This window comes from Coregonus clupeaformis, chromosome 20 (genome assembly GCF_020615455.1).
Source record: "Coregonus clupeaformis isolate EN_2021a chromosome 20, ASM2061545v1, whole genome shotgun sequence".
NCBI classification, from domain to species: Eukaryota; Metazoa; Chordata; class Actinopteri; order Salmoniformes; family Salmonidae; genus Coregonus; species Coregonus clupeaformis.
This window is the reverse complement of record NC_059211.1, coordinates 28,598,858-28,619,558: the sequence shown is the minus strand read 5'-3', so window position 1 is coordinate 28,619,558 and position 20,701 is coordinate 28,598,858. Positions and strand designations below refer to the sequence as shown.

The following is a 20,701-nucleotide window of genomic DNA, read 5'->3' as shown; positions in this document are numbered from 1 at the left end:
AGATTACCAATGCCACAGCACCTAAAGACAGAGAATACCAATGCCACAGCACCTAAAGACAGAGAATACCAATGCCACAGCACCTAAAGACAGAGATTACCAATGCCACAGCACCTAAAGACAGAGATGACCAATGTCACAGCACCTAAAGACAGAGATGACCAATGCCACAGCACCTAAAGACAGAGATTAGCAATGCCACAGCACCTAAAGACAGAGATTAGCAATGCCACAGCACCTAAAGACAGAGATTAGCAATGCCACAGCACCTAAAGACAGAGATGACCAATGCCACAGCACCTAAAGACAGAGATGACCAATGCCACAGCACCTAAAGACAGAGATGACCAATGCCACAGCACCTAAAGACAGAGATGACCAATGCCACAGCACCTAAAGACAGAGATGACCAATGCCACAGCATCTAAAGACAGAGATTACCAATGCCACAGCACCTAAAGACAGATATTACCAATGCCACAGCACCTAAAGACAGAGATGACCAATGCCACAGCACCTAAAGACAGAGATGACCAATGCCACAGCACCTAAAGACAGAGATGACCAATGCCACAGCACCTAAAGACAGAGATGACCAATGCCACAGCACCTAAAGACAGAGATGACCAATGCCACAGCATCTAAAGACAGAGATTACCAATGCCACAGCACCTAAAGACAGAGATTACCAATGCCACAGCACCTAAAGACAGAGATTACCAATGCCACAGCACCTAAAGACAGAGATTACCAATGCCACAGCACCTAAAGACAGAGATGACCAATGCCACAGCACCTAAAGACATAGATGACCAATGCCACAGCACCTAAAGACAGAGATGACCAATGCCACAGCACCTAAAGACAGAGATGACCAATGCCACAGCACCTAAAGACAGAGATGACCAATGCCACAGCATCTAAAGACAGATAATACCAATGCCACAGCATCTAAAAACAGAGATTACCAATGCCACAGCACCTAAAGACAGAGAATACCAATGCCACAGCACCTAAAGACAGAGAATACCAATGCCACAGCACCTAAAGACAGAGATTACCAATGCCACAGCACCTAAAGACAGAGATGACCAATGTCACAGCACCTAAAGACAGAGATGACCAATGCCACAGCACCTAAAGACAGAGATTACTAATGCCACAGCGCTTAAAGACAGATAATACCAATGCCACAGCATCTAAAAACAGAGATTACCAATGCCACAGCACCTAAAGACAGAGAATACCAATGCCACAGCACCTAAAGACAGAGAATACCAATGCCACAGCACCTAAAGACAGAGATTACCAATGCCACAGCACCTAAAGACAGAGATGACCAATGTCACAGCACCTAAAGACAGAGATGACCAATGCCACAGCACCTAAAGACAGAGATTAGCAATGCCACAGCACCTAAAGACAGAGATTAGCAATGCCACAGCACCTAAAGACAGAGATTAGCAATGCCACAGCACCTAAAGACAGAGATGACCAATGCCACAGCACCTAAAGACAGAGATGACCAATGCCACAGCACCTAAAGACAGAGATGACCAATGCCACAGCACCTAAAGACAGAGATGACCAATGCCACAGCACCTAAAGACAGAGATGACCAATGCCACAGCATCTAAAGACAGAGATTACCAATGCCACAGCACCTAAAGACAGATATTACCAATGCCACAGCACCTAAAGACAGAGATGACCAATGCCACAGCACCTAAAGACAGAGATGACCAATGCCACAGCACCTAAAGACAGAGATGACCAATGCCACAGCACCTAAAGACAGAGATGACCAATGCCACAGCACCTAAAGACAGAGATGACCAATGCCACAGCATCTAAAGACAGAGATTACCAATGCCACAGCACCTAAAGACAGAGATTACCAATGCCACAGCACCTAAAGACAGAGATTACCAATGCCACAGCACCTAAAGACAGAGATTACCAATGCCACAGCACCTAAAGACAGAGATGACCAATGCCACAGCACCTAAAGACATAGATGACCAATGCCACAGCACCTAAAGACAGAGATGACCAATGCCACAGCACCTAAAGACAGAGATGACCAATGCCACAGCACCTAAAGACAGAGATGACCAATGCCACAGCATCTAAAGACAGATAATACCAATGCCACAGCATCTAAAAACAGAGATTACCAATGCCACAGCACCTAAAGACAGAGAATACCAATGCCACAGCACCTAAAGACAGAGAATACCAATGCCACAGCACCTAAAGACAGAGATTACCAATGCCACAGCACCTAAAGACAGAGATGACCAATGTCACAGCACCTAAAGACAGAGATGACCAATGCCACAGCACCTAAAGACAGAGATGACCAATGCCACAGCACCTAAAGACAGAGATTAGCAATGCCACAGCACCTAAAGAACGAGATTAACAATGCCACAGCACCTAAAGACAGAGATTAGCAATGCCACAGCACCTAAAGACAGAGATGACCAATGCCACAGCACCTAAAGACAGAGATGACCAATGCCACAGCACCTAAAGACAGAGATGACCAATGCCACAGCACCTAAAGACAGAGATGACCAATGCCACAGCACCTAAAGACAGAGATGACCAATGCCACAGCACCTAAAGACAGAGATGACCAATGCCACAGCATCTAAAGACAGAGATTACCAATGCCACAGCACCTAAAGACAGAGATTACCAATGCCACAGCACCTAAAGACAGAGATGACCAATGCCACAGCACCTAAAGACAGAGATGACCAATGCCACAGCACCTAAAGACAGAGATGACCAATGCCACAGCACCTAAAGACAGAGATGACCAATGCCACAGCACCTAAAGACAGAGATGGCCAATGCCACAGCATCTAAAGACAGAGATTACCAATGCCACAGCACCTAAAGACAGAGATTACCAATGCCACAGCACCTAAAGACAGAGATTACCAATACCACAGCACCTAAAGACAGAGATTACCAATGCCACAGCACCTAAAGACAGAGATGACCAATGCCACAGCACCTAAAGACAGAGATGACCAATGCCACAGCACCTAAAGACAGAGATGACCAATGCCACAGCACCTAAAGACAGAGATGACCAATGCCACAGCACCTAAAGACAGAGATGACCAATGCCACAGCATCTAAAGACAGATATTACCAATGCCACAGCACCTAAAGACAGAGATTACCAATGAATCCAAACAAAACAATAGTGTGTGCAAATCCAAAAAAAGACTACAAAGAGAGCAGGTAAAATGTTGTGCTGTAGGCTGTAGCTCTGTCATCTTCTATCCGTACAGCACAGTCATCCACTCAGAATACAAAACAAGGTAGACAGTGAATTTCCCACTCAGATGATTGGCAGGTCTTACCTGGAGTACTGTGTGTTGCCAAGGTGTTACCTAATTTTTCATCCTCTGGGAGAAGAAGATCTGAATGCTTGGCTAAAAAAGGAAATACAGTGGTGGAAAAAAGTATTTAGTCAGCCACCAATTGTGCAAGTTCTCCCACTTAAAAAGATGAGAGAGGCCTGTAATTTTCATCATAGGTACACGTCAACTATGACAGACAAAATGAGAAAAAAAATCCAGAAAATCACATTGTAGGATCTGTAATGAATTTATTTGCAAATTATGGTGGAAAATAAGTATTTGGTCAATAACAAAAGTTTCTCAATACTTTGTTATATACCCTTTGTTGGCAATGACACAGGTCAAACGTTTTCTCTAAGTCTTCACAAGGTTTTCACACACTGTTGCTGGTATTTTGGCCCATTCCTCCATGCAGATCTCCTCTAGAGCAGTGATGTTTTGGGGCTGTCGCTGGGCAACACAGACTTTCAACTCCCTCCAAAGATTTTCTATGGGGTTGAGATCTGGAGACTGGCTAGGCCACTCCAGGATCTTGAAATGCTTCTTACGAAGCCACTCCTTCATTGCCCGGGCGGTGTGTTTGGGATCAGTGTCATGCTGAAAGACCCAGCCACGTTTCATCTTCAATGCCCTTGCTGATGGAAGGAGGTTTTCACTCAAAATCTCACGATACATGGCCCCATTCATTCTTTCCTTTACACGGATCAGTCGTCCTCGTCCCTTTGCAGAAAAACAGCCCCAAAGCATGATGTTTCCACCCCCATGCTTCACAGTAGATATGGTGTTCTTTGGATGCAACTCAGCATTCTTTGTCCTCCAAACACGACGAGTTGAGTTTTTACCAAAAAGTTCTATTTTGGTTTCATCTGACCATATGACATTCTCCCAATCCTCTTCTGGATCATCCAAATGCACTCTAGCAAACTTCAGACGGGCCTGGACATGTACTGGCTTAAGCAGGGGGACACGTCTGGCACTGCAGGATTTGAGTCCCTGGCGGCGTAGTGTGTTACTGATGGTAGGCTTTGTTACTTTGGTCCCAGCTCTCTGCAGGTCATTCACTAGTTCCCCCCGTGTGATTCTGGGATTTTTGCTCACCGTTCTTGTGATCATTTTGACCCCACGGGGATGAGATCTTGCGTGGAGCCCCAGATCGAGGGAGATTATCAGTGGTATTGTATGTCTTCCATTTCCTAATAATTGCTCCCACAGTTGATTTCCTATTGCAGATTCAGTCTTCCCAGCCTGGTGCAGGTCTACAATTTTGTTTCTGGTGTCCTTTGACAGCTCTTTGGTCTTGGCCATAGTGGAGTTTGGAGTGTGACTGTTTGAGGTTGTGGACAGGTGTCTTTTATACTGATAACAAGTTCAAACAGGTGCCATTAATACAGGTAACGAGTGGAGGACAGAGGAGCCTCTTAAAGAAGAAGTTACAGGTCTGTGAGAGCCAGAAATCTTGCTTGTTTGTAGGTGACCAAATACTTATTTTCCACCATAATTTGCAAATAAATTCATAAAAAATCCTACAATGTGATTTTCTGGATTTTTTTTCCTAAATATCTCTGTCATAGTTGACGTGTACCTATGATGAAAATTACAGGCCTCTCTCATCTTTTTAAGTGGGAGAACTTGCACAATTGGTGGCTGACTAAATACTTTTCCCCCCCACTGTATATGCAAAGTGAGGGCTGGTGTGATACTAGTGCAGAATAGGAAATGTAGAGTCACGACCATTAAGGTTATTTATTTCTACCAGCATGTTAAATGTGCAACCAGAGGGAAAAAACTCTAGACCACCTTTACTCCACACACAGAGACGCATACAAAGCTCTCCCTCGCCCTCCATTTGGCAAATCTGACCATAACTTATAAGCAAAATCTAAAGCAGGAAGCACCAGTGACTCGGTTAATAAAAAAGTGGTCAGATGACGCAGATGCTAAGCTACAGGACTGTTTTGCTAGCCCAGACTGGAACATGTTCTGGGATTCTTCAGATAGCATTGAGGAGTACACCACATCAGTCACTGGCTTCATCAATAAGTGCATTGATGACGTCGTCCCCACAGTGACCGTACGTACATACCCCAACCAGAAGCCATGGATTACAGGCAACATCCGCACTGAGCTAAAGGGTAGAGCTGTCACTTTCAAGGAGCAGGACTCTAACCTGGACGCTTATAAGAAATCCCGCTACGCTCTCCGACGAACCATCAAACAGGCAAAGAGTCAGTACAGGACTAAGATTGAATCGTACTACACCGGCTCTGACGCTCGTCGGATGTGGCAGGGCTTGAAAACTATTACAGACTACAAAGGGAAGCACAGCCGCGAGCTGCCCAGTGACACAAGCCTACCAGACGAGCTAAACCACTTCTATGCTCGCTTTGAGGCAAGCAACACTGAAGCATGCATGAGAGCACCAGCTGTTCCGGATGACTATGTGATCACGCTCTCCGTAGCCGATGTGAGTAAGACATTTAAGCAGGTCAACATTCACAAGGCCGCAGGGCCAGACGGATTACCAGGACATGTACTCCGAGCATGTGCTGACCAACTGGCAAATGTCTTCACCGACATTTCTAACATGTACCTGACTGAGTCTGTAATACCAACAAGTTTCAAGCAGACCACCATAGTCCCCTGCCCAAGGACACTAAGATAACCTGCCTAAATGACTACCGACCCGTAGCACTGACATCTGTAGCCATGAAGTGCTTTGAAAGGCTGGTCATGGCTCACATCAACACCATTATCCCAGAAACCCTAGCCCCAACTTAATTTGCATACCACCCCAACAGATCCACAGATGATGCAATCTCTATTGCACTCCACACTGCCCTTTCCCACCTGGACAAGAGGAACACCTACGTGAGAATGCTATTCATTGACTACAGCTCAGCGTTCAACACCATAGTGCCCTCAAAGCTCATCACTAAGCTAAGGATCCTGGGACTAAACACCTCCCTCTGCAACTGGATCCTGGACTTCCTGATGGGCCGCCCCCAGGTGGTAAGGGTAGGTAACAACACATCTGCCACGCTGATCCTCAACACGGGGGCCCCTCAGGGGTGCGTGCTCAGTCCCCTCCTGTACTCCCTGTTCACCCATGACTGCATGGCCAGGCACGACTCCAACACCATCATTAAGTTTGCCAACGACACAACAGTGGTAGGCCTGATCATCGACAACGATGAGACAGCCTATAGGGAGGAGGTCAGAGACCTGGCCGTGTGGTGCCAGGATAACAACCTCTCCCTCAACATGACCAAGACAAAGGAGATGATTGTGGACTACAGGAAAAAAAAGAGGACTGAGCACGCCCCCATTCTCATCGACGGGGCTGTAGTGGAATAGGTTGAGAGCTTCAAGTTCCTTGGTGTCCACATCACCAACGAACTATCATGGTCCAAACACACCAAGACAGTCGTGAAGAGGGCACGACAAAGCCTATTCCCCCTCAGGAGACTGAAAAGATTTGGCATGGGTCCTCAGATCCTCAAAAAGTTATACAGCTGAACCATCGAGAGCATCCTGACTGGTTGCATCACCGCCTGGTATGGCAACTGCTCGGCCTCCGACCGCAAGGCACTACAGAGGGTAGTGCGTACGACCCAGTACATCACTGGGGCCAAGCTTCCTGCCATCCAGGACCTCTATACCAGGCGGTGTCAGAGGAAGGCCCTCAAAATTGTCAAAGACTCCAGCCACCCTAGTCATAGACTGTTCTCTCTGCTACCGCACGGCAAGCGGTACCAGAGCGCCAAGTCTAGGTCCAAAAGGCTTCTCAACAGCTTCTACCCCCAAGCCATAAGACTCCTGAACAGCTAATCATGGCTACCCGGACTATTTGCACCCCCACCCCATCTTTTTACGCTGCTGCTACTCTGTTAATTATTTATGCATAGTCACAAACTCTACCCACATGTACATATTACCTCAACTAGCCGGTGCCCATGCACATTGACTCTGCACCGGTACCCCCCTGTATATAGCCTCCCTACTGTTATTTTATTTTACTTCTGCTCTTTTTATCTCAACACTTTTTTGTTGATGTTGTTTTATTTAACTTTTTATTAAGAAATAAATGCATTGTTGGTTAAGGGCTGTAAGTAAGCATTTCACGGTAATGTCTACACCTGTTGTATTCGGCGCATGTGGCAAATAACATTTGATTTGATTTGATTTGCATTGGACTAAAATAATTCAATGCAAAACAACTGATCAAACATAATTGATACACCTCCTTTATTTCAGAGAAAACCCATAGTGGTTCATTCTGCATTTGTTTAGAACATTTCATTAGTACGGTACCTCACATTAAACAATTTCATATTCAGTATCCTGTGCATTGGATAACACAAATAGATTAAATAACAAATATATGGATATAAATATAAATGAAACAAACATAAATATGTACAGTACATATGGTACGTTGAATTAAAGGCTAATCATACTACAGTTTTATCTACCTCATAGCACACAATTATAAACAGCTTCTTAAATGTGTGTATTCCTAGTAAGGCTTTAAGACAATGTTGTTACAGCCAACCTTGATGTGTTGGGCTGCACATCAGAACACAAAATGGGTGGAGGAAATACAGAATAAACTGCATTCGAGCAAAATGCAAAATGTTTATTCTATTCTACTGAGCCATTTACTTTATGTTCGTATTCTTATATTTTATTATTTCTTATTGTTGCATTGTGGAGAAGGAACCTGCAAGTAAGCATTTCGTTGGATGGTGTCACGACTTCCTCCGAAGCTGCCTCCCCTCCTTGTTCGGGCAGGCGTCGGCGTTCGTCGTCACCGGCCTACTAGTGTCACGATCGTTGACACATGATGAAGCGGACCAAGGCGCAGCGTTGAAGGTGAACATAATATTTATTTAGAATGATCACACGATCAAAACAACAACGATAACGTGACGTCTACGGTATAACACAAACCAAATCAGAACAAGAAACCACAAACACAAAGTGAAAGACAGACAGTTAAATATGGCTCCCAATCAGAGACCACCAGCTGACACTCGTTGCCTCTGATTGGGAGTCACTCAGGCCAACATAGAAATATAAACATAGAATTACACACCCTGGCTCAACATAACAGTGTCCCCAGAGCCAGGGCGTGACAGTACCCCCCCCCTAAAGGCGCGGACTCCGACCGCGCCAACTAAATACCACAGGGGAGGGACCGGGTGGGCACTCCGCCTTGGCGGCGGATCCGGCTCCGGGCCTGATCCCCACTCCCTCTCCAACCCCCAAAGTACCCCTGGTCCGGTCTGGCCCGCTGGCCGGAGCTGGACTGCACACTGATGGAGCGGATTGCTCTAGCTCGGCGTAACGCATCTGACCGGTGCCGGACCAGGCACCAGTGGAACAGGGCACGGGCCGTGCCGGACGACGACGCACACCACTGGCTTGGTGTGGGGAACAGGCACGGGCCGTGCTGGACTGACGACGCACACCACTGGCTTGGTGTGGGGAGCAGGAGCGGGCCGGACAGGGCTGACGATACGCACCACAGACTTGGTGCGGGGAGCAGGAATGGGCCGGACTGGGCTGGCGACGCGCACCACAGACTTGGTGCGGAGAGCAGGAACGGGCCGGACAGGGCTGACGAAACGCACCACAGACTTGGTGCGGGGAGCAGGAATGGGCCGGACTGGGCTGGCGACGCGCACCACAGACTTGGTGCGGAGAGCAGGAACGGGCCGGACAGGGCTGACGAAACGCACCACTGACTTGGTGCGGGGAGCAGGAATGGGCCGGGCCGGGCTGGCGATGCGCACCGTAGACTTGGTGCGAGTGGCAGGAACAGGCCGGACCGTACTGGGAACACACACCACTGGCCCTACGTGGGGATCAGGAACAGGCCGGACCGGACTGGCAACACACGCCAGTACCTCTCGCCGTGCCTCTATATCTTCCACCCCCTCTTCGACCAGTGGCCCCCGTAACCTGGCGGCCTCCTCTGCCAATCCGCTGGGCCGCTCTGCCGCGGTCTCCTGCTGGCCCGTCGTCCACGGCGTTAGCCCCCCCCTAAAAAATTTCTGGGCTTCACTCCTACCCGTGGCCAAGGTCTCCATGTCCCTCGCCAGCCGTTCGCCCTTCTGCCACAATGTCAAGCCCCTCTCCTCCTCATCCGGCTTGACCCAGTCGAGGAGGCGAAGGAGCTCTGTTAGAGATCTCCCTGGCGATGGCTCCTGGACACGCTGCTTGGTCACATCTTGGTGGTTTCTTCTGTCACGATCGTTGACACATGATGAAGCGGACCAAGGCGCAGCGTTGAAGGTGAACATAATATTTATTTAGAATGATCACACGATCAAAACAACAACGATAACGTGACGTCTACGGTATAACACAAACCAAATCAGAACAAGAAACCACAAACACAAAGTGAAAGACAGACAGTTAAATATGGCTCCCAATCAGAGACCACCAGCTGACACTCGTTGCCTCTGATTGGGAGTCACTCAGGCCAACATAGAAATATAAACATAGAATTACACACCCTGGCTCAACATAACAGTGTCCCCAGAGCCAGGGCGTGACAACTAGCCACTGCCGCTCCATATCTCATCATTCCATTTGTCTTGTCTTGTCAATTACACACACCTGGTTCATATTCCCCTCATTAGTACGTGTTTAAGTGTTCCCTCTGGCCCCTTGTCCTTGTGGGTGATTGTTCATTGTGAGGATTAGCAGCTCTGTTGAGCTCAGTATTTTGTATTGCCGGGGTATTTTCCCCGTGTGCATGTTTGTCCTTCACGCAACTGGTGGACATGGCCATCCATTTGGACAACCTGCTGGCGGCCAGAGGACGTCCTGGAGGGGGTCTGCCCGTTCCAACACTGGTTCTCACAGGGTGGTCGCGAGAGTGTCAGGGTAGGTGTCTCGGTGTTTCCGTTGGTGCAACCACGGTGGAAAGTCCAGACAGTACCTCCACTGTGTGCATTCCCCCCCGAATACCTCGATTTGGCACACGCGTTTTCCAAAACGCAGGCGACCAAGTTACCACCTCATCGGGCGGGGGATTGCGCGATAAACCTCCGGGTAGACGCTGTGCCTCCCAGGAGTCATGTGTATCCCCTGTCACAGGCTGAAACGGAGGCTATGGAAACATACGTCACCGAGTCCCTGCTCCAGGGGTTTATAGGTCCCTCCACTTCACCCCTCTCCACAAGCTGCCCACGTCCACCTCCAACGCGCCGTGCGTCGTCAGAAAGCCAACGCTGACCGCCACCGCAGTGAGGCCCCGGTCTTCGTACCGAGTGATTGGGTCTGGCTCTCGACCTGGAATCTGCCCCTCCGCCTGCCCTGCCGGAAGCTGAGCCCGCGGTTTGTGGGGCCGTTCAAAGTCCTGAGGAGAATCAACGAGGTTACCTATAGGTTATTACTCCCCCATGATTACCGTATTAACCCCTCGTTTCATGTGTCTCTTCTCAGGCCGGTGGTGGCTGGTCTGCTCCAGGAGTCTGAGGTGCGGGAGGTCCCTCCGCCTCCTCTGGACATCGAGGGGGCCCCGGCATACTCCGTCCGTTCCATCCTGGATTCGAGGCGTCGGGTGGGGGGCATTCAGTACCTCGTGGAGTGGGAGTGGTACGGTCCGGAGGAACGGTGCTGGTTCCCGGTGAGGGATATCCTCGATCCTTCCCTGTTGCGGGATTTCTACCGTCGCCATCCGGCTCGCCCTGCTCCGTGTCCTCCTGCCCGTCCCCGAGGTCGGGGTCGGCACGCTGCTGGAGCTGCGCGTCAAGGGGGGGTACTGTCACGACCTCCTCCGAAGCTGCCTCCCCTCCTTGTTCGGGCAGGCTTCGGCGTTCGTCGTCACCGGCCTTCTAGCCACTGCCGCTCCATATCTCATCATTCCATTTGTCTTGTCAATTACACACACCTGGTTCATATTCCCCTCATTAGTACGTATTTAAGTGTTCCCTCTGCCACTTGTCCTTGTGGGTGATTGTTCATTGTGAGGATTAGTAGCTCGGTTGAGCTCAGTATTTTGTATTGCCGGGGTATTTTCACCTGTGCATGTTTGTTCCAGTGCGCCTGTTTTGCGCACTGGACTGGTTACTCTGGATTACGGAATCAACTCTGTATACTGTGATATACCCTCCTGCGCCTGACTCCTTCAAATCACGTATCACAGATGGTGTATACCATGTGTATCCTGTACATACGACTAATAAACTTGAAACATGAAAAACACTTCTGCTGTGAGTTGAAAAAAAGAAAAGACTGTTCCAAACACGTGTCCAGTTCATAACTTTTATTGGTTTTGGAAAGAAGCAAACTAAGTTTCTCATCAGATCATCTTAACATTGTCTGTACAAACACAGCTTGCACATGTGGTTGAGAGAGAAACAGTATGGAACCCAAAGCAGTCGGGCTTAGCACGTCACACACAGACACACACCCTGCTCTGGTCTTCAGTTCTCACAGTTAACATGACAACAGGTCAACGAGTCTATTGGTTGGTGGACCACTTCACTTTAACACTGTACTGTAACTGTATGCAGACATAACATTATCCATGACATTATCCATAACATTATCCATGCCGTAACACTTAGCTTGTACCCTCCCTCCATCATAAGCACGACCAGAGATCATACATAGTTCATAAACAGTAAAAACATTACCAATGTAATTTCTGTTAACTATAGTTAGGAGTGTGAAATAAGGTTCAAGCAAAGTGTTACTCACTAAACTGCTATACAGAGAGCTACATGACACAATTCATTGATGCCTTACTTAGAAATGCCAACTTTATGGTCAGACAACATGAACATGTAATCACAGTCCAACACCCTCTAAGACACTTCTATGGCAGGCGTATAAATGGTGCTATGTAGCTTCATGAAGCACAGATATTATGCTGACATACTTATGATGCCCACACAAGGAGACCTTTTAAGTTAAATGTCATCACACACATTTTGTTCTATGTTGAATATCAGAGCATTCAGGAAGTTTATAACATTATCAGCAGTGTTCTTCACATGAAACAATATATATCACTTTTTTTGTCGGTTTAAAAAATATTCTGCTTATTTCTTTCTGTTTTAGAGGAGTGTCTGGAGTACACACATAAAATACAAAATGCGTTTTGGTCATCTAACCATCTAACCTCCCTCACCATGTCATCTCACAGAGACCGTTACCATTATGCAAAATAAAGCCATGGAATCAAGCGCTGGTTGGTTTGATCTGAAGGGGAGTGTTCATGCTGTTTGATGCAGAATAATATGCTGTCAGGGGGGTTTCAGGTAGATAGGGACACATTGAGGTGAATGGAAATAGGGTATAACATCGTTAAAACCTGACTGATTATCCTGACTGGTAATAACTATTAGTGTACCTCTAAATAACACTGCTTTCATACTGCCTGACGTACGCATCCAGATAGATATTCATCTTGTTTTTTATTTTATCCCCCCCCCACGTGCATATATAGCTCAAATATTCTGTTGCACTTGAGTAAAAAAATTATATTTGAAATAAATTCAAAAATTATACCTTATTCATTATACTGTACACAGGTTACCCAACTACACAGATAACAAAAAAAGATACTTCTAATATTTATACCTTCAAGGATTCTAAATTGTGATACTATTCAAATTCATATACAGAATCACATATTTTTTACAACAAATCATTATCATCAATAAATAAAAATATAATGTTGTAATGTACTCTGAAGTAAGTCTACCACTACTGTGTCAGGAACAACAGAAAGGCTATTTGACAAGGAAAACACCAAACGCCCTTTCACATATATATTATTAATTTAAAATTAGAATTTGTACAGGTTTTTTTATTGAGGGAAACACTTTCTATTTTTTAAATATTGCAACCAATAATTTATTTATTGTTGCAGCTTCCTAACTACTCAGGACTTTTAGATATTTTCTGAGGAAAATGTTGAGAGTAAATGTTTAAACCGGGTGTTAAATCACTGCATTCAAAGAAGAGAGAGGAGTGTGATAATGGTCATCATCCAAATGAACAATGTCCTTTAACCCTGTTGTTCCAGTGTGAAACGCATAGTCCCGTGTAGCTCAGTTGGTAGAGCATGGTGTTTGCAACGCCAGGGTTGTGGGTTCGATTCCCACGGGGGGCCAGTATGAAAATGTATGCACTCACTAACTGTAAGTCGTTCTGGATAAGAGCGTCTGCTAAATGACTAAAAATGTTTTTTTAAAAGCATAAAAACTCCAATACCCAGAATTCTATGGTAGCTCTAACAGTGTCCAATGAGAGGCAGCATGAGGAAGAATTAGCCCCTCCCTTAAACTGAATGGGGCGTCAATTCATTTTAGTTCACTCAATGACACAACACAATGGTATTTTCATGCAACCTCTCCTAATACCACATCTTTGTTGATGAGTCTAAAATAAATACAGTGAATTATGTGTTAGGTTCACGGTTGAGTCTAGGCAGCTAGGCAGCTGTAGCAGTGTTTAAGTTTGAACACCACACATTAGAGAGGGGGGTAGAGAGACAGAAGCATGTACCTTTAGAGAGGGAAACCCGGGTGGGTGTCTATAACTGCAGCAATACAGATGTTCTGAAACGAATACATTTTACAAATACAATAATGACACCCTAAAACGGTCCACGAGGCTATATGCAAGTTATACAATACTGCTGGGTCCAGTAGGCTGTGTGGCCTGGGCCTGTCTGTCTCGCGGGTTTAGAAAGGAGTGTCTGTCTGTCTGTCTGTCTGTAGGGAGGTGGTGGTCCTCTGTAGTAAAGGTTTTCATTGAGATTATGATCTTCAGTGTATTTGTTCAGTAGTAATAGAGATCCTATTATCAGTTGTCTGCCAAGTATTTTCCTGAAAATGACAAACATGCTTTGGGTTACATTTGAATACTTATGTGTGAAAATAAATCATTCATGCAACTATGTACCCATAGCAATTCCAAAACATATTTGATGATAATACTGTATCATAACAGTGTAATAACACCAATTAATATCACAGTGATACACTATTAGTTTATAATCACCATGTTATTATTACACTACGAGCGTCACGCTAATTTGAGTCAATCTTTCCCTTATTCTGATACTTTGTGGATGGGATGCACTCCATAATAACTTAGGTGACATTATTTCTGTTTAATGGAGTAAGTGAAGAAAGGCAGTGTCTCACCTGCAGCGAACCTCTTCTTGATGAGTGAGAAGCGGTACCCAGGGCCAGCCAGCTCTATATCACAACCTGACAGAGTGCTGCCTTCGCTGGTGAACTGGACCGCCAGGGGAGAGGGCTTACTGGGACCCTCCGAGAGCTGGAACCGGGCCAACAATGAGCCAATGCCTGGGTACATCACAGAGCGGGACAGAGGCTCAATATACTGCACAAACATACACATGTGCATATACAGTTGAAGTCGGAAGTTTACATACACCTTAACCAAATACATTTAAACTCAGTTTTTCACAATTCCTGACATTTAATCCTAGTAAAAATTCCCTGTTTTAGGTCAGTTAGGATCACCACTTTATTTTAAGAATGTGAAATGTCAGAATAATAGTAGAGAGAATGATTTATTTTAGCTTTTATTTATTTAATCACATTCCCAGTGGGTCAGAAGTTTACATACACTCAATTAGTATTTGGTAGCATTGCCTTTAAATTGTTTAACTTGGGTCAAATGTTTCGGGAAGCCTTCCACAAGATTCCCACAATAAGTTGGGGGAATTTTGGCCCATTCCTCCTTACAGAGCTGGTGTAACTGAGTCAGGTTTGTAGGCCTCCTTGCTCGCACACGCTTTTTCAGTTCTGCCCACACATTTTCTATAGGATTGAGGTCAGGGCTTTGTGATGGCCACTCCAATACCTTGACTTTGTTGTCCTTAAGCCATTTTGCCACAACTTTGGAAGTATGCTTGGGGTCATTGTCCATTTGGAAAACCCATTTGCGACCAAGCTTTAACTTCCTGACTGATGTCTTGAGATGTTGCTTCAATATATCCACATAATTTTCCTTCCTCATGATGCCATCTATTTTGTGAAGTGCACCAGTCCCTCCTGCAGCAAAGCACCCCCACAGCATGATGCTGCCACCCCCGTGCTTCACGGTTGGGATGGTGTTCTTCGGCTTGCAAAGGCCCCCTTTTTCCTCCAAACATAACGATGGTCATTATGGCCAAACAGTTCTATTTTTGTTTCATTAGACCAGAGGACATTTCTCCAAAATGTCCCCATGTGCAGTTGCAAACCGTAGTCTGGCTTTTTTATGGCGGTTTTGGAGCAGTGGCTTCTTCCTTGCTGAGCGGCCTTTCAGGTTATGTCGATATAGGACTTGTTTTACTGTGGATATAGATACTTTTGTACCTGTTTCCTCCAGCATCTTCACAAGGTCCTTTGCTGTTGTTCTGGGATTGATTTGCACTTTTCGCACCAAAGTAAGTTCATCTCTAGGAGACAGAACGCGTCTCCTTCCTGAGCGGTATGACGGCTGCGTGGTCCCATGGTGTTTATACTTGCGTACTATTGTTTGTACAGATGAACGTGGTACCTTCAGGCGTTTGTAAATTGCTCCCAAGGATGAACCAGTCTTGTGGAGGTCTACAATTGTTTTTCTGAGGTCTTGGCTCATTTCTTTAGATTTTCCCATGATGTCAAGCAAAAGGGCACTGAGTTTGAAGGTAGGCCTTGAAATACATCCCCATGTACACCTCCAATTGACTCAAATTATGTCAATTAGCCTATCAGAAGCTTCTAAAGCCATGACATCATTTTCTGGAATTTTACAAGCTGTTTAAAGGAAAAGTCAACTTAGTGTATGTAAACTTCTGACCCACTGGAATTGTGATACAGTGAATTATAAGTGAAATAATCTGTCTGTAAACAATTGTTGGAAAAATTACTTGTGTCATGCACAAAGTAGATGTCCTAACTGACTTGCCAAAACTATAGTTTGTTAACAAGAAATTTGTGGAGTGGTTAAAAAACTACTTTTAATGACTCCAACCTAAGTAAGTGTATGTAAACTTCCGACTTCAACTGTATATGTAAACAGACCATAAATGTCTACTATATGAGACAATATCAGTACCTGTTGCATTTACAACTTGTCTAAGTCCTATCATCAACTGATTTCAGCCAGTGTATGGCTGTGGATTGACTACATTGTTTTAATGGAATGTTGGCATATTGGCAGTTAATTTGACAAATTAATGGAATCATTCCTTTAAAACTGTCTGGGTAGCTAGCTAATAAATTCTTCAAATTCATTATTTTACACAATTTCTTATCACAGCACTGGCAAACCATGGTTGACCAACTCCCTGACCAAAATGGCTGACCTTTATCCCATTATAAGAAGGTTAATGTCCATTCTAGTATTCTAATCCTAATTCTATGGTTTTTTAACTCTTCTCTGATCATTATGACTGTTGGAACCATCTCCAGACAGAAGGGGGCATCAGTGAGTTAAATGGGGGAAAAGGCCAAACGTCATGTACAGTAAGTCAAAGGTAATGTCATTATTAAAAGGGTCTGTTCATCTGGACTGAAAAACACTAATGTATCCATCCATAGCTAATCAGTCCTATAAGGCAAACATACAGGTTACTGCCAAAATAAAGGAAACACCAACATAAAGTGTCTTAATAGGGCATTGGGCCTCCACAAGCCAGAACACGTTTAATGCACCTTGGCATAGATTCTATAAGTGTCTGTAACTCTATTGGATGCAACACCATTCTTCTACAAGAAATTCCATCATTTGGTGTTTTAATTATGGTGGTGGAAAACGCTGTCTCAGGTGCCGCTCCAGAATCTCCCATAAGGGTCAACTGGGATGAGATCTGGTGACTGACACACACCCCCTCCCACCCACCCACCCTTTAAACCCCCTATGCTCCTTTGAGACTCTCCTCTTTCAAAGTCACTGAGATCTCTTCTAGCTATGGTAGCCAAAATAATGGGCAACTGGGCATTTTAATACATGACCCTAAGCATGATGGGTTGTTAATTGCTTAATTAACTCAGGAACCACACCAGTGTGGAAGCACCTACTTTCAATATATTTAGTGTTTCCTTCATTTTGGCAGTTACCTGTAGGTTCAATGTGATTAATACCTGAACATACACCCCAAATCTAGTTAGTCAGGCAAAGCCAAGCTAAGATGTAAGTATTAAGGGTCACACACATCGCACCGAATAAGGATCTCCCATTCGTCTACCCGATCGACTGCCAACATTTTTGCGCGATTCTACATGTCAAATTGGTTTGCACCAGTTCGCAAGTACTCTCGGCAGGCAAACGCTATTGATGTCTTTCGAGCCCTTAGAGCCTGTAGTTGCCATGACGCGACGTCACCAATTATTTTAGATTAGTACATTAGTGGAGAAGATGATAACAAGGTATTACCGATTCCTCCTGGGTATAAACAAGGTTATTTACCTCCATTTTCAGATTTCTGGGAAATATCAGGAATCTTCCACAGGATTCTCTGCTGCTCTGCGTTCCTGGAAGAACAGAATCAAACGTAAATCTGTTACTCTCTAAAAGTCAGGAATAGGTTTAATCTGGGTCTAGGAAACGGGCCTTCTCAAACTCGCAAAATTGATGTCTTCAGCACAGGGCTGAGCCATAGCGCCATGGGTTGTCTCCGACTGAAGCAGCCTTCAACTTTTAATAATCAAATTAACTGAATTTAATTCAATAGAAATGTATTGTATACTACTCTGTCTTACCATGCAGCGGGGGGAAGAACGGCCTGTAGCTTGGTGACCCCTCCGTCTACGGGGATCAGGAACTGGACGTTGTTGAGCGCCACGGGCGTTGTCATGGCGCCGCCGTTATATTTGTAGTCTATTCGGAGGTCCGTGCTGGTGGGTTCACACCGCCAACTGGCTGCTAGGTTCAGGGGGGTCGATGTGAGGCCCTGCGCTGATACCTGCACACATAAACAAACATTAAACTGGAATAGTAATCACGGATACAGACTGGACAGGACAGACTTTATAATAATAATAATATGCCATTTAGCAGACGCTTTTATCCAAAGCGACTTACAGTCATGCGTGCATAAATTTTTGTGTATGGGTGGTCCCGGGGATCGAACCCACTACCTTGGCGTTACAAGCGCCGTGCTCCACCAGCTGAGCTACAGCTGAGCTACAGAGGACTTTACATTTCTGGTTTTAAATGGGTCAACATTGGTCACAGAAAGATGACATCACTTGATCTCTATGGATCAGCCTATTATCTAGTACCAGGGCTGACCTGGTATTGGTCTCTGTATCTCTATAGTAGACCATAGTTCAGCTCACCTGGTATTGGTTTCTGTATCTCTATAGTAGACCATAGTTCAGCTCACCTGGTATTGGTTTCTGTATCTCTATAGTAGACCATAGTTCAGCTCACCTGGTATTGGTTTCTGTATCTCTATAGTAGACCATAGTTCAGCTCACCTGGTATTGGTTTCTGTATCTCTATAGTAGACCATAGTTCAGCTCACCTGGTATTGGTTTCTGTATCTCTATAGTAGACCATAGTTCAGCTCACCTGGTATTGGTTTCTGTATCTCTATAGTAGACCATAGTTCAGCTCACCTGGTATTGGTTTCTGTATCTCTATAGTAGACCATAGTTCAGCTCACCTGGTATTGGTTTCTGTATCTCTATAGTAGACCATAGTTCAGCTCACCTGGTATTGGTTTCTGTATCTCTATAGTAGACCATAGTTCAGCTCACCTGGTATTGGTTTCTGTATCTCTATAGTAGACCATAGTTCAGCTCACCTGGTATTGGTTTCTGTATCTCTATAGTAGACCATAGTTCAGCTCACCTGGTATTGGTTTCTCTATCTCTATAGTAGACCATAGTTCAGCTCACCTGGTATTGGTTTCTGTATCTCTATAGTAGACCATAGTTCAGCTCACCTGGTATTGGTTTCTCTATCTCTATAGTAGACCATAGTTCAGCTCACCTGGTATTGGTTTCTGTATCTCTATAGTAGACCATAGTTCAGCTCACCTGGTATTGGTTTCTGTATCTCTATAGTAGACCATAGTTCAGCTCACCTGGTATTGGTTTCTGTATCTCTATAGTAGACCATAGTTCAGCTCACCTGGTATTGGTTTCTGTATCTCTATAGTAGACCATAGTTCAGCTCACCTGGTATTGGTTTCTGTATCTCTATAGTAGACCATAGTTCAGCTCACCTGGTATTGGTTTCTGTATCTCTATAGTAGACCATAGTTCAGCTCACCTGGTATTGGTTTCTCTATCTCTATAGTAGACCATAGTTCAGCTCACCTGGTATTGGTTTCTGTATCTCTATAGTAGACCATAGTTCAGCTCACCTGGTATTGGTTTCTCTATCTCTATAGTAGACCATAGTTCAGCTCACCTGGTATTGGTTTCTGTATCTCTATAGTAGACCATAGTTCAGCTCACCTGGTATTGGTTTCTGTATCTCTATAGTAGACCATAGTTCAGCTCACCTGGTATTGGTTTCTGTATCTCTATAGTAGACCATAGTTCAGCTCACCTGGTATTGGTTTCTGTATCTCTATAGTAGACCATAGTTCAGCTCACCTGGTATTGGTTTCTGTATCTCTATAGTAGACCATAGTTCAGCTCACCTGGTATTGGTTTCTGTATCTCTATAGTAGACCATAGTTCAGCTCACCTGGTATTGGTTTCTGTATCTCTATAGTAGACCATAGTTCAGCTCACCTGGTATTGGTTTCTCTATCTCTATAGTAGACCATAGTTCAGCTCACCTGGTATTGGTTTCTGTATCTCTATAGTAGACCATAGTTCAGCTCACCTGGTATTGGTTTCTCTATCTCTATAGTAGACCATAGTTCAGCTCACCTGGTATTGGTTTCTGTATCTCTATAGTAGACCATAGTTCAGCTCACCTGGTATTGGTTTCTGTATCTCTATAGTAGACCATAGTTCAGCTCACCTGGTATTGGTTTCTGTATCTCTATAGTAGACCATAGTTCAGCTCACCTGGTATTGGTTTCTGTATCTCTATAGTAGACCATAGTTCAGCTCACCTGGTATTGGTTTCTGTATCTCTATAGTAGACCATAGTTCAGCTCACCTGGTATTGGTTTCTGTATCTCTATAGTAGACCATAGTTCAGCTCACCTGGTATTGGTTTCTGTATCTCTATAGTAGACCATAGTTCAGCTCACCTGGTATTGGTTTCTCTATCTCTATAGTAGACCATAGTTCAGCTCACCTGGTATTGGTTTCTGTATCTCTATAGTAGACCATAGTTCAGCTCACCTGGTATTGGTTTCTCTATCTCTATAGTAGACCATA

At 45.0% G+C, this 20,701-nt stretch overlaps 1 protein-coding gene across 1 annotated transcript in view; it reads right to left on the bottom strand.

Moving 5' to 3' along the window:
• Positions 1–13,527: 13,527 nt before the first annotated feature.
• The window catches only part of sgip1a (SH3GL interacting endocytic adaptor 1a), an 85,520-nt gene continuing 78,346 nt past the window's right edge, over positions 13,528–20,701 (bottom strand). The window contains exons 22-25 of the mRNA XM_041840102.2: positions 18,113–18,315; positions 17,820–17,884; positions 14,558–14,722; positions 13,528–14,236 (exon numbers count right to left, since the gene is read on the bottom strand). Of these exons, the coding sequence (XP_041696036.2) occupies positions 14,214–14,236; positions 14,558–14,722; positions 17,820–17,884; positions 18,113–18,315 (456 nt within the window). The 3' untranslated portion in view covers positions 13,528–14,213. The remainder of the gene's footprint in view (positions 14,237–14,557; positions 14,723–17,819; positions 17,885–18,112; positions 18,316–20,701) is intronic.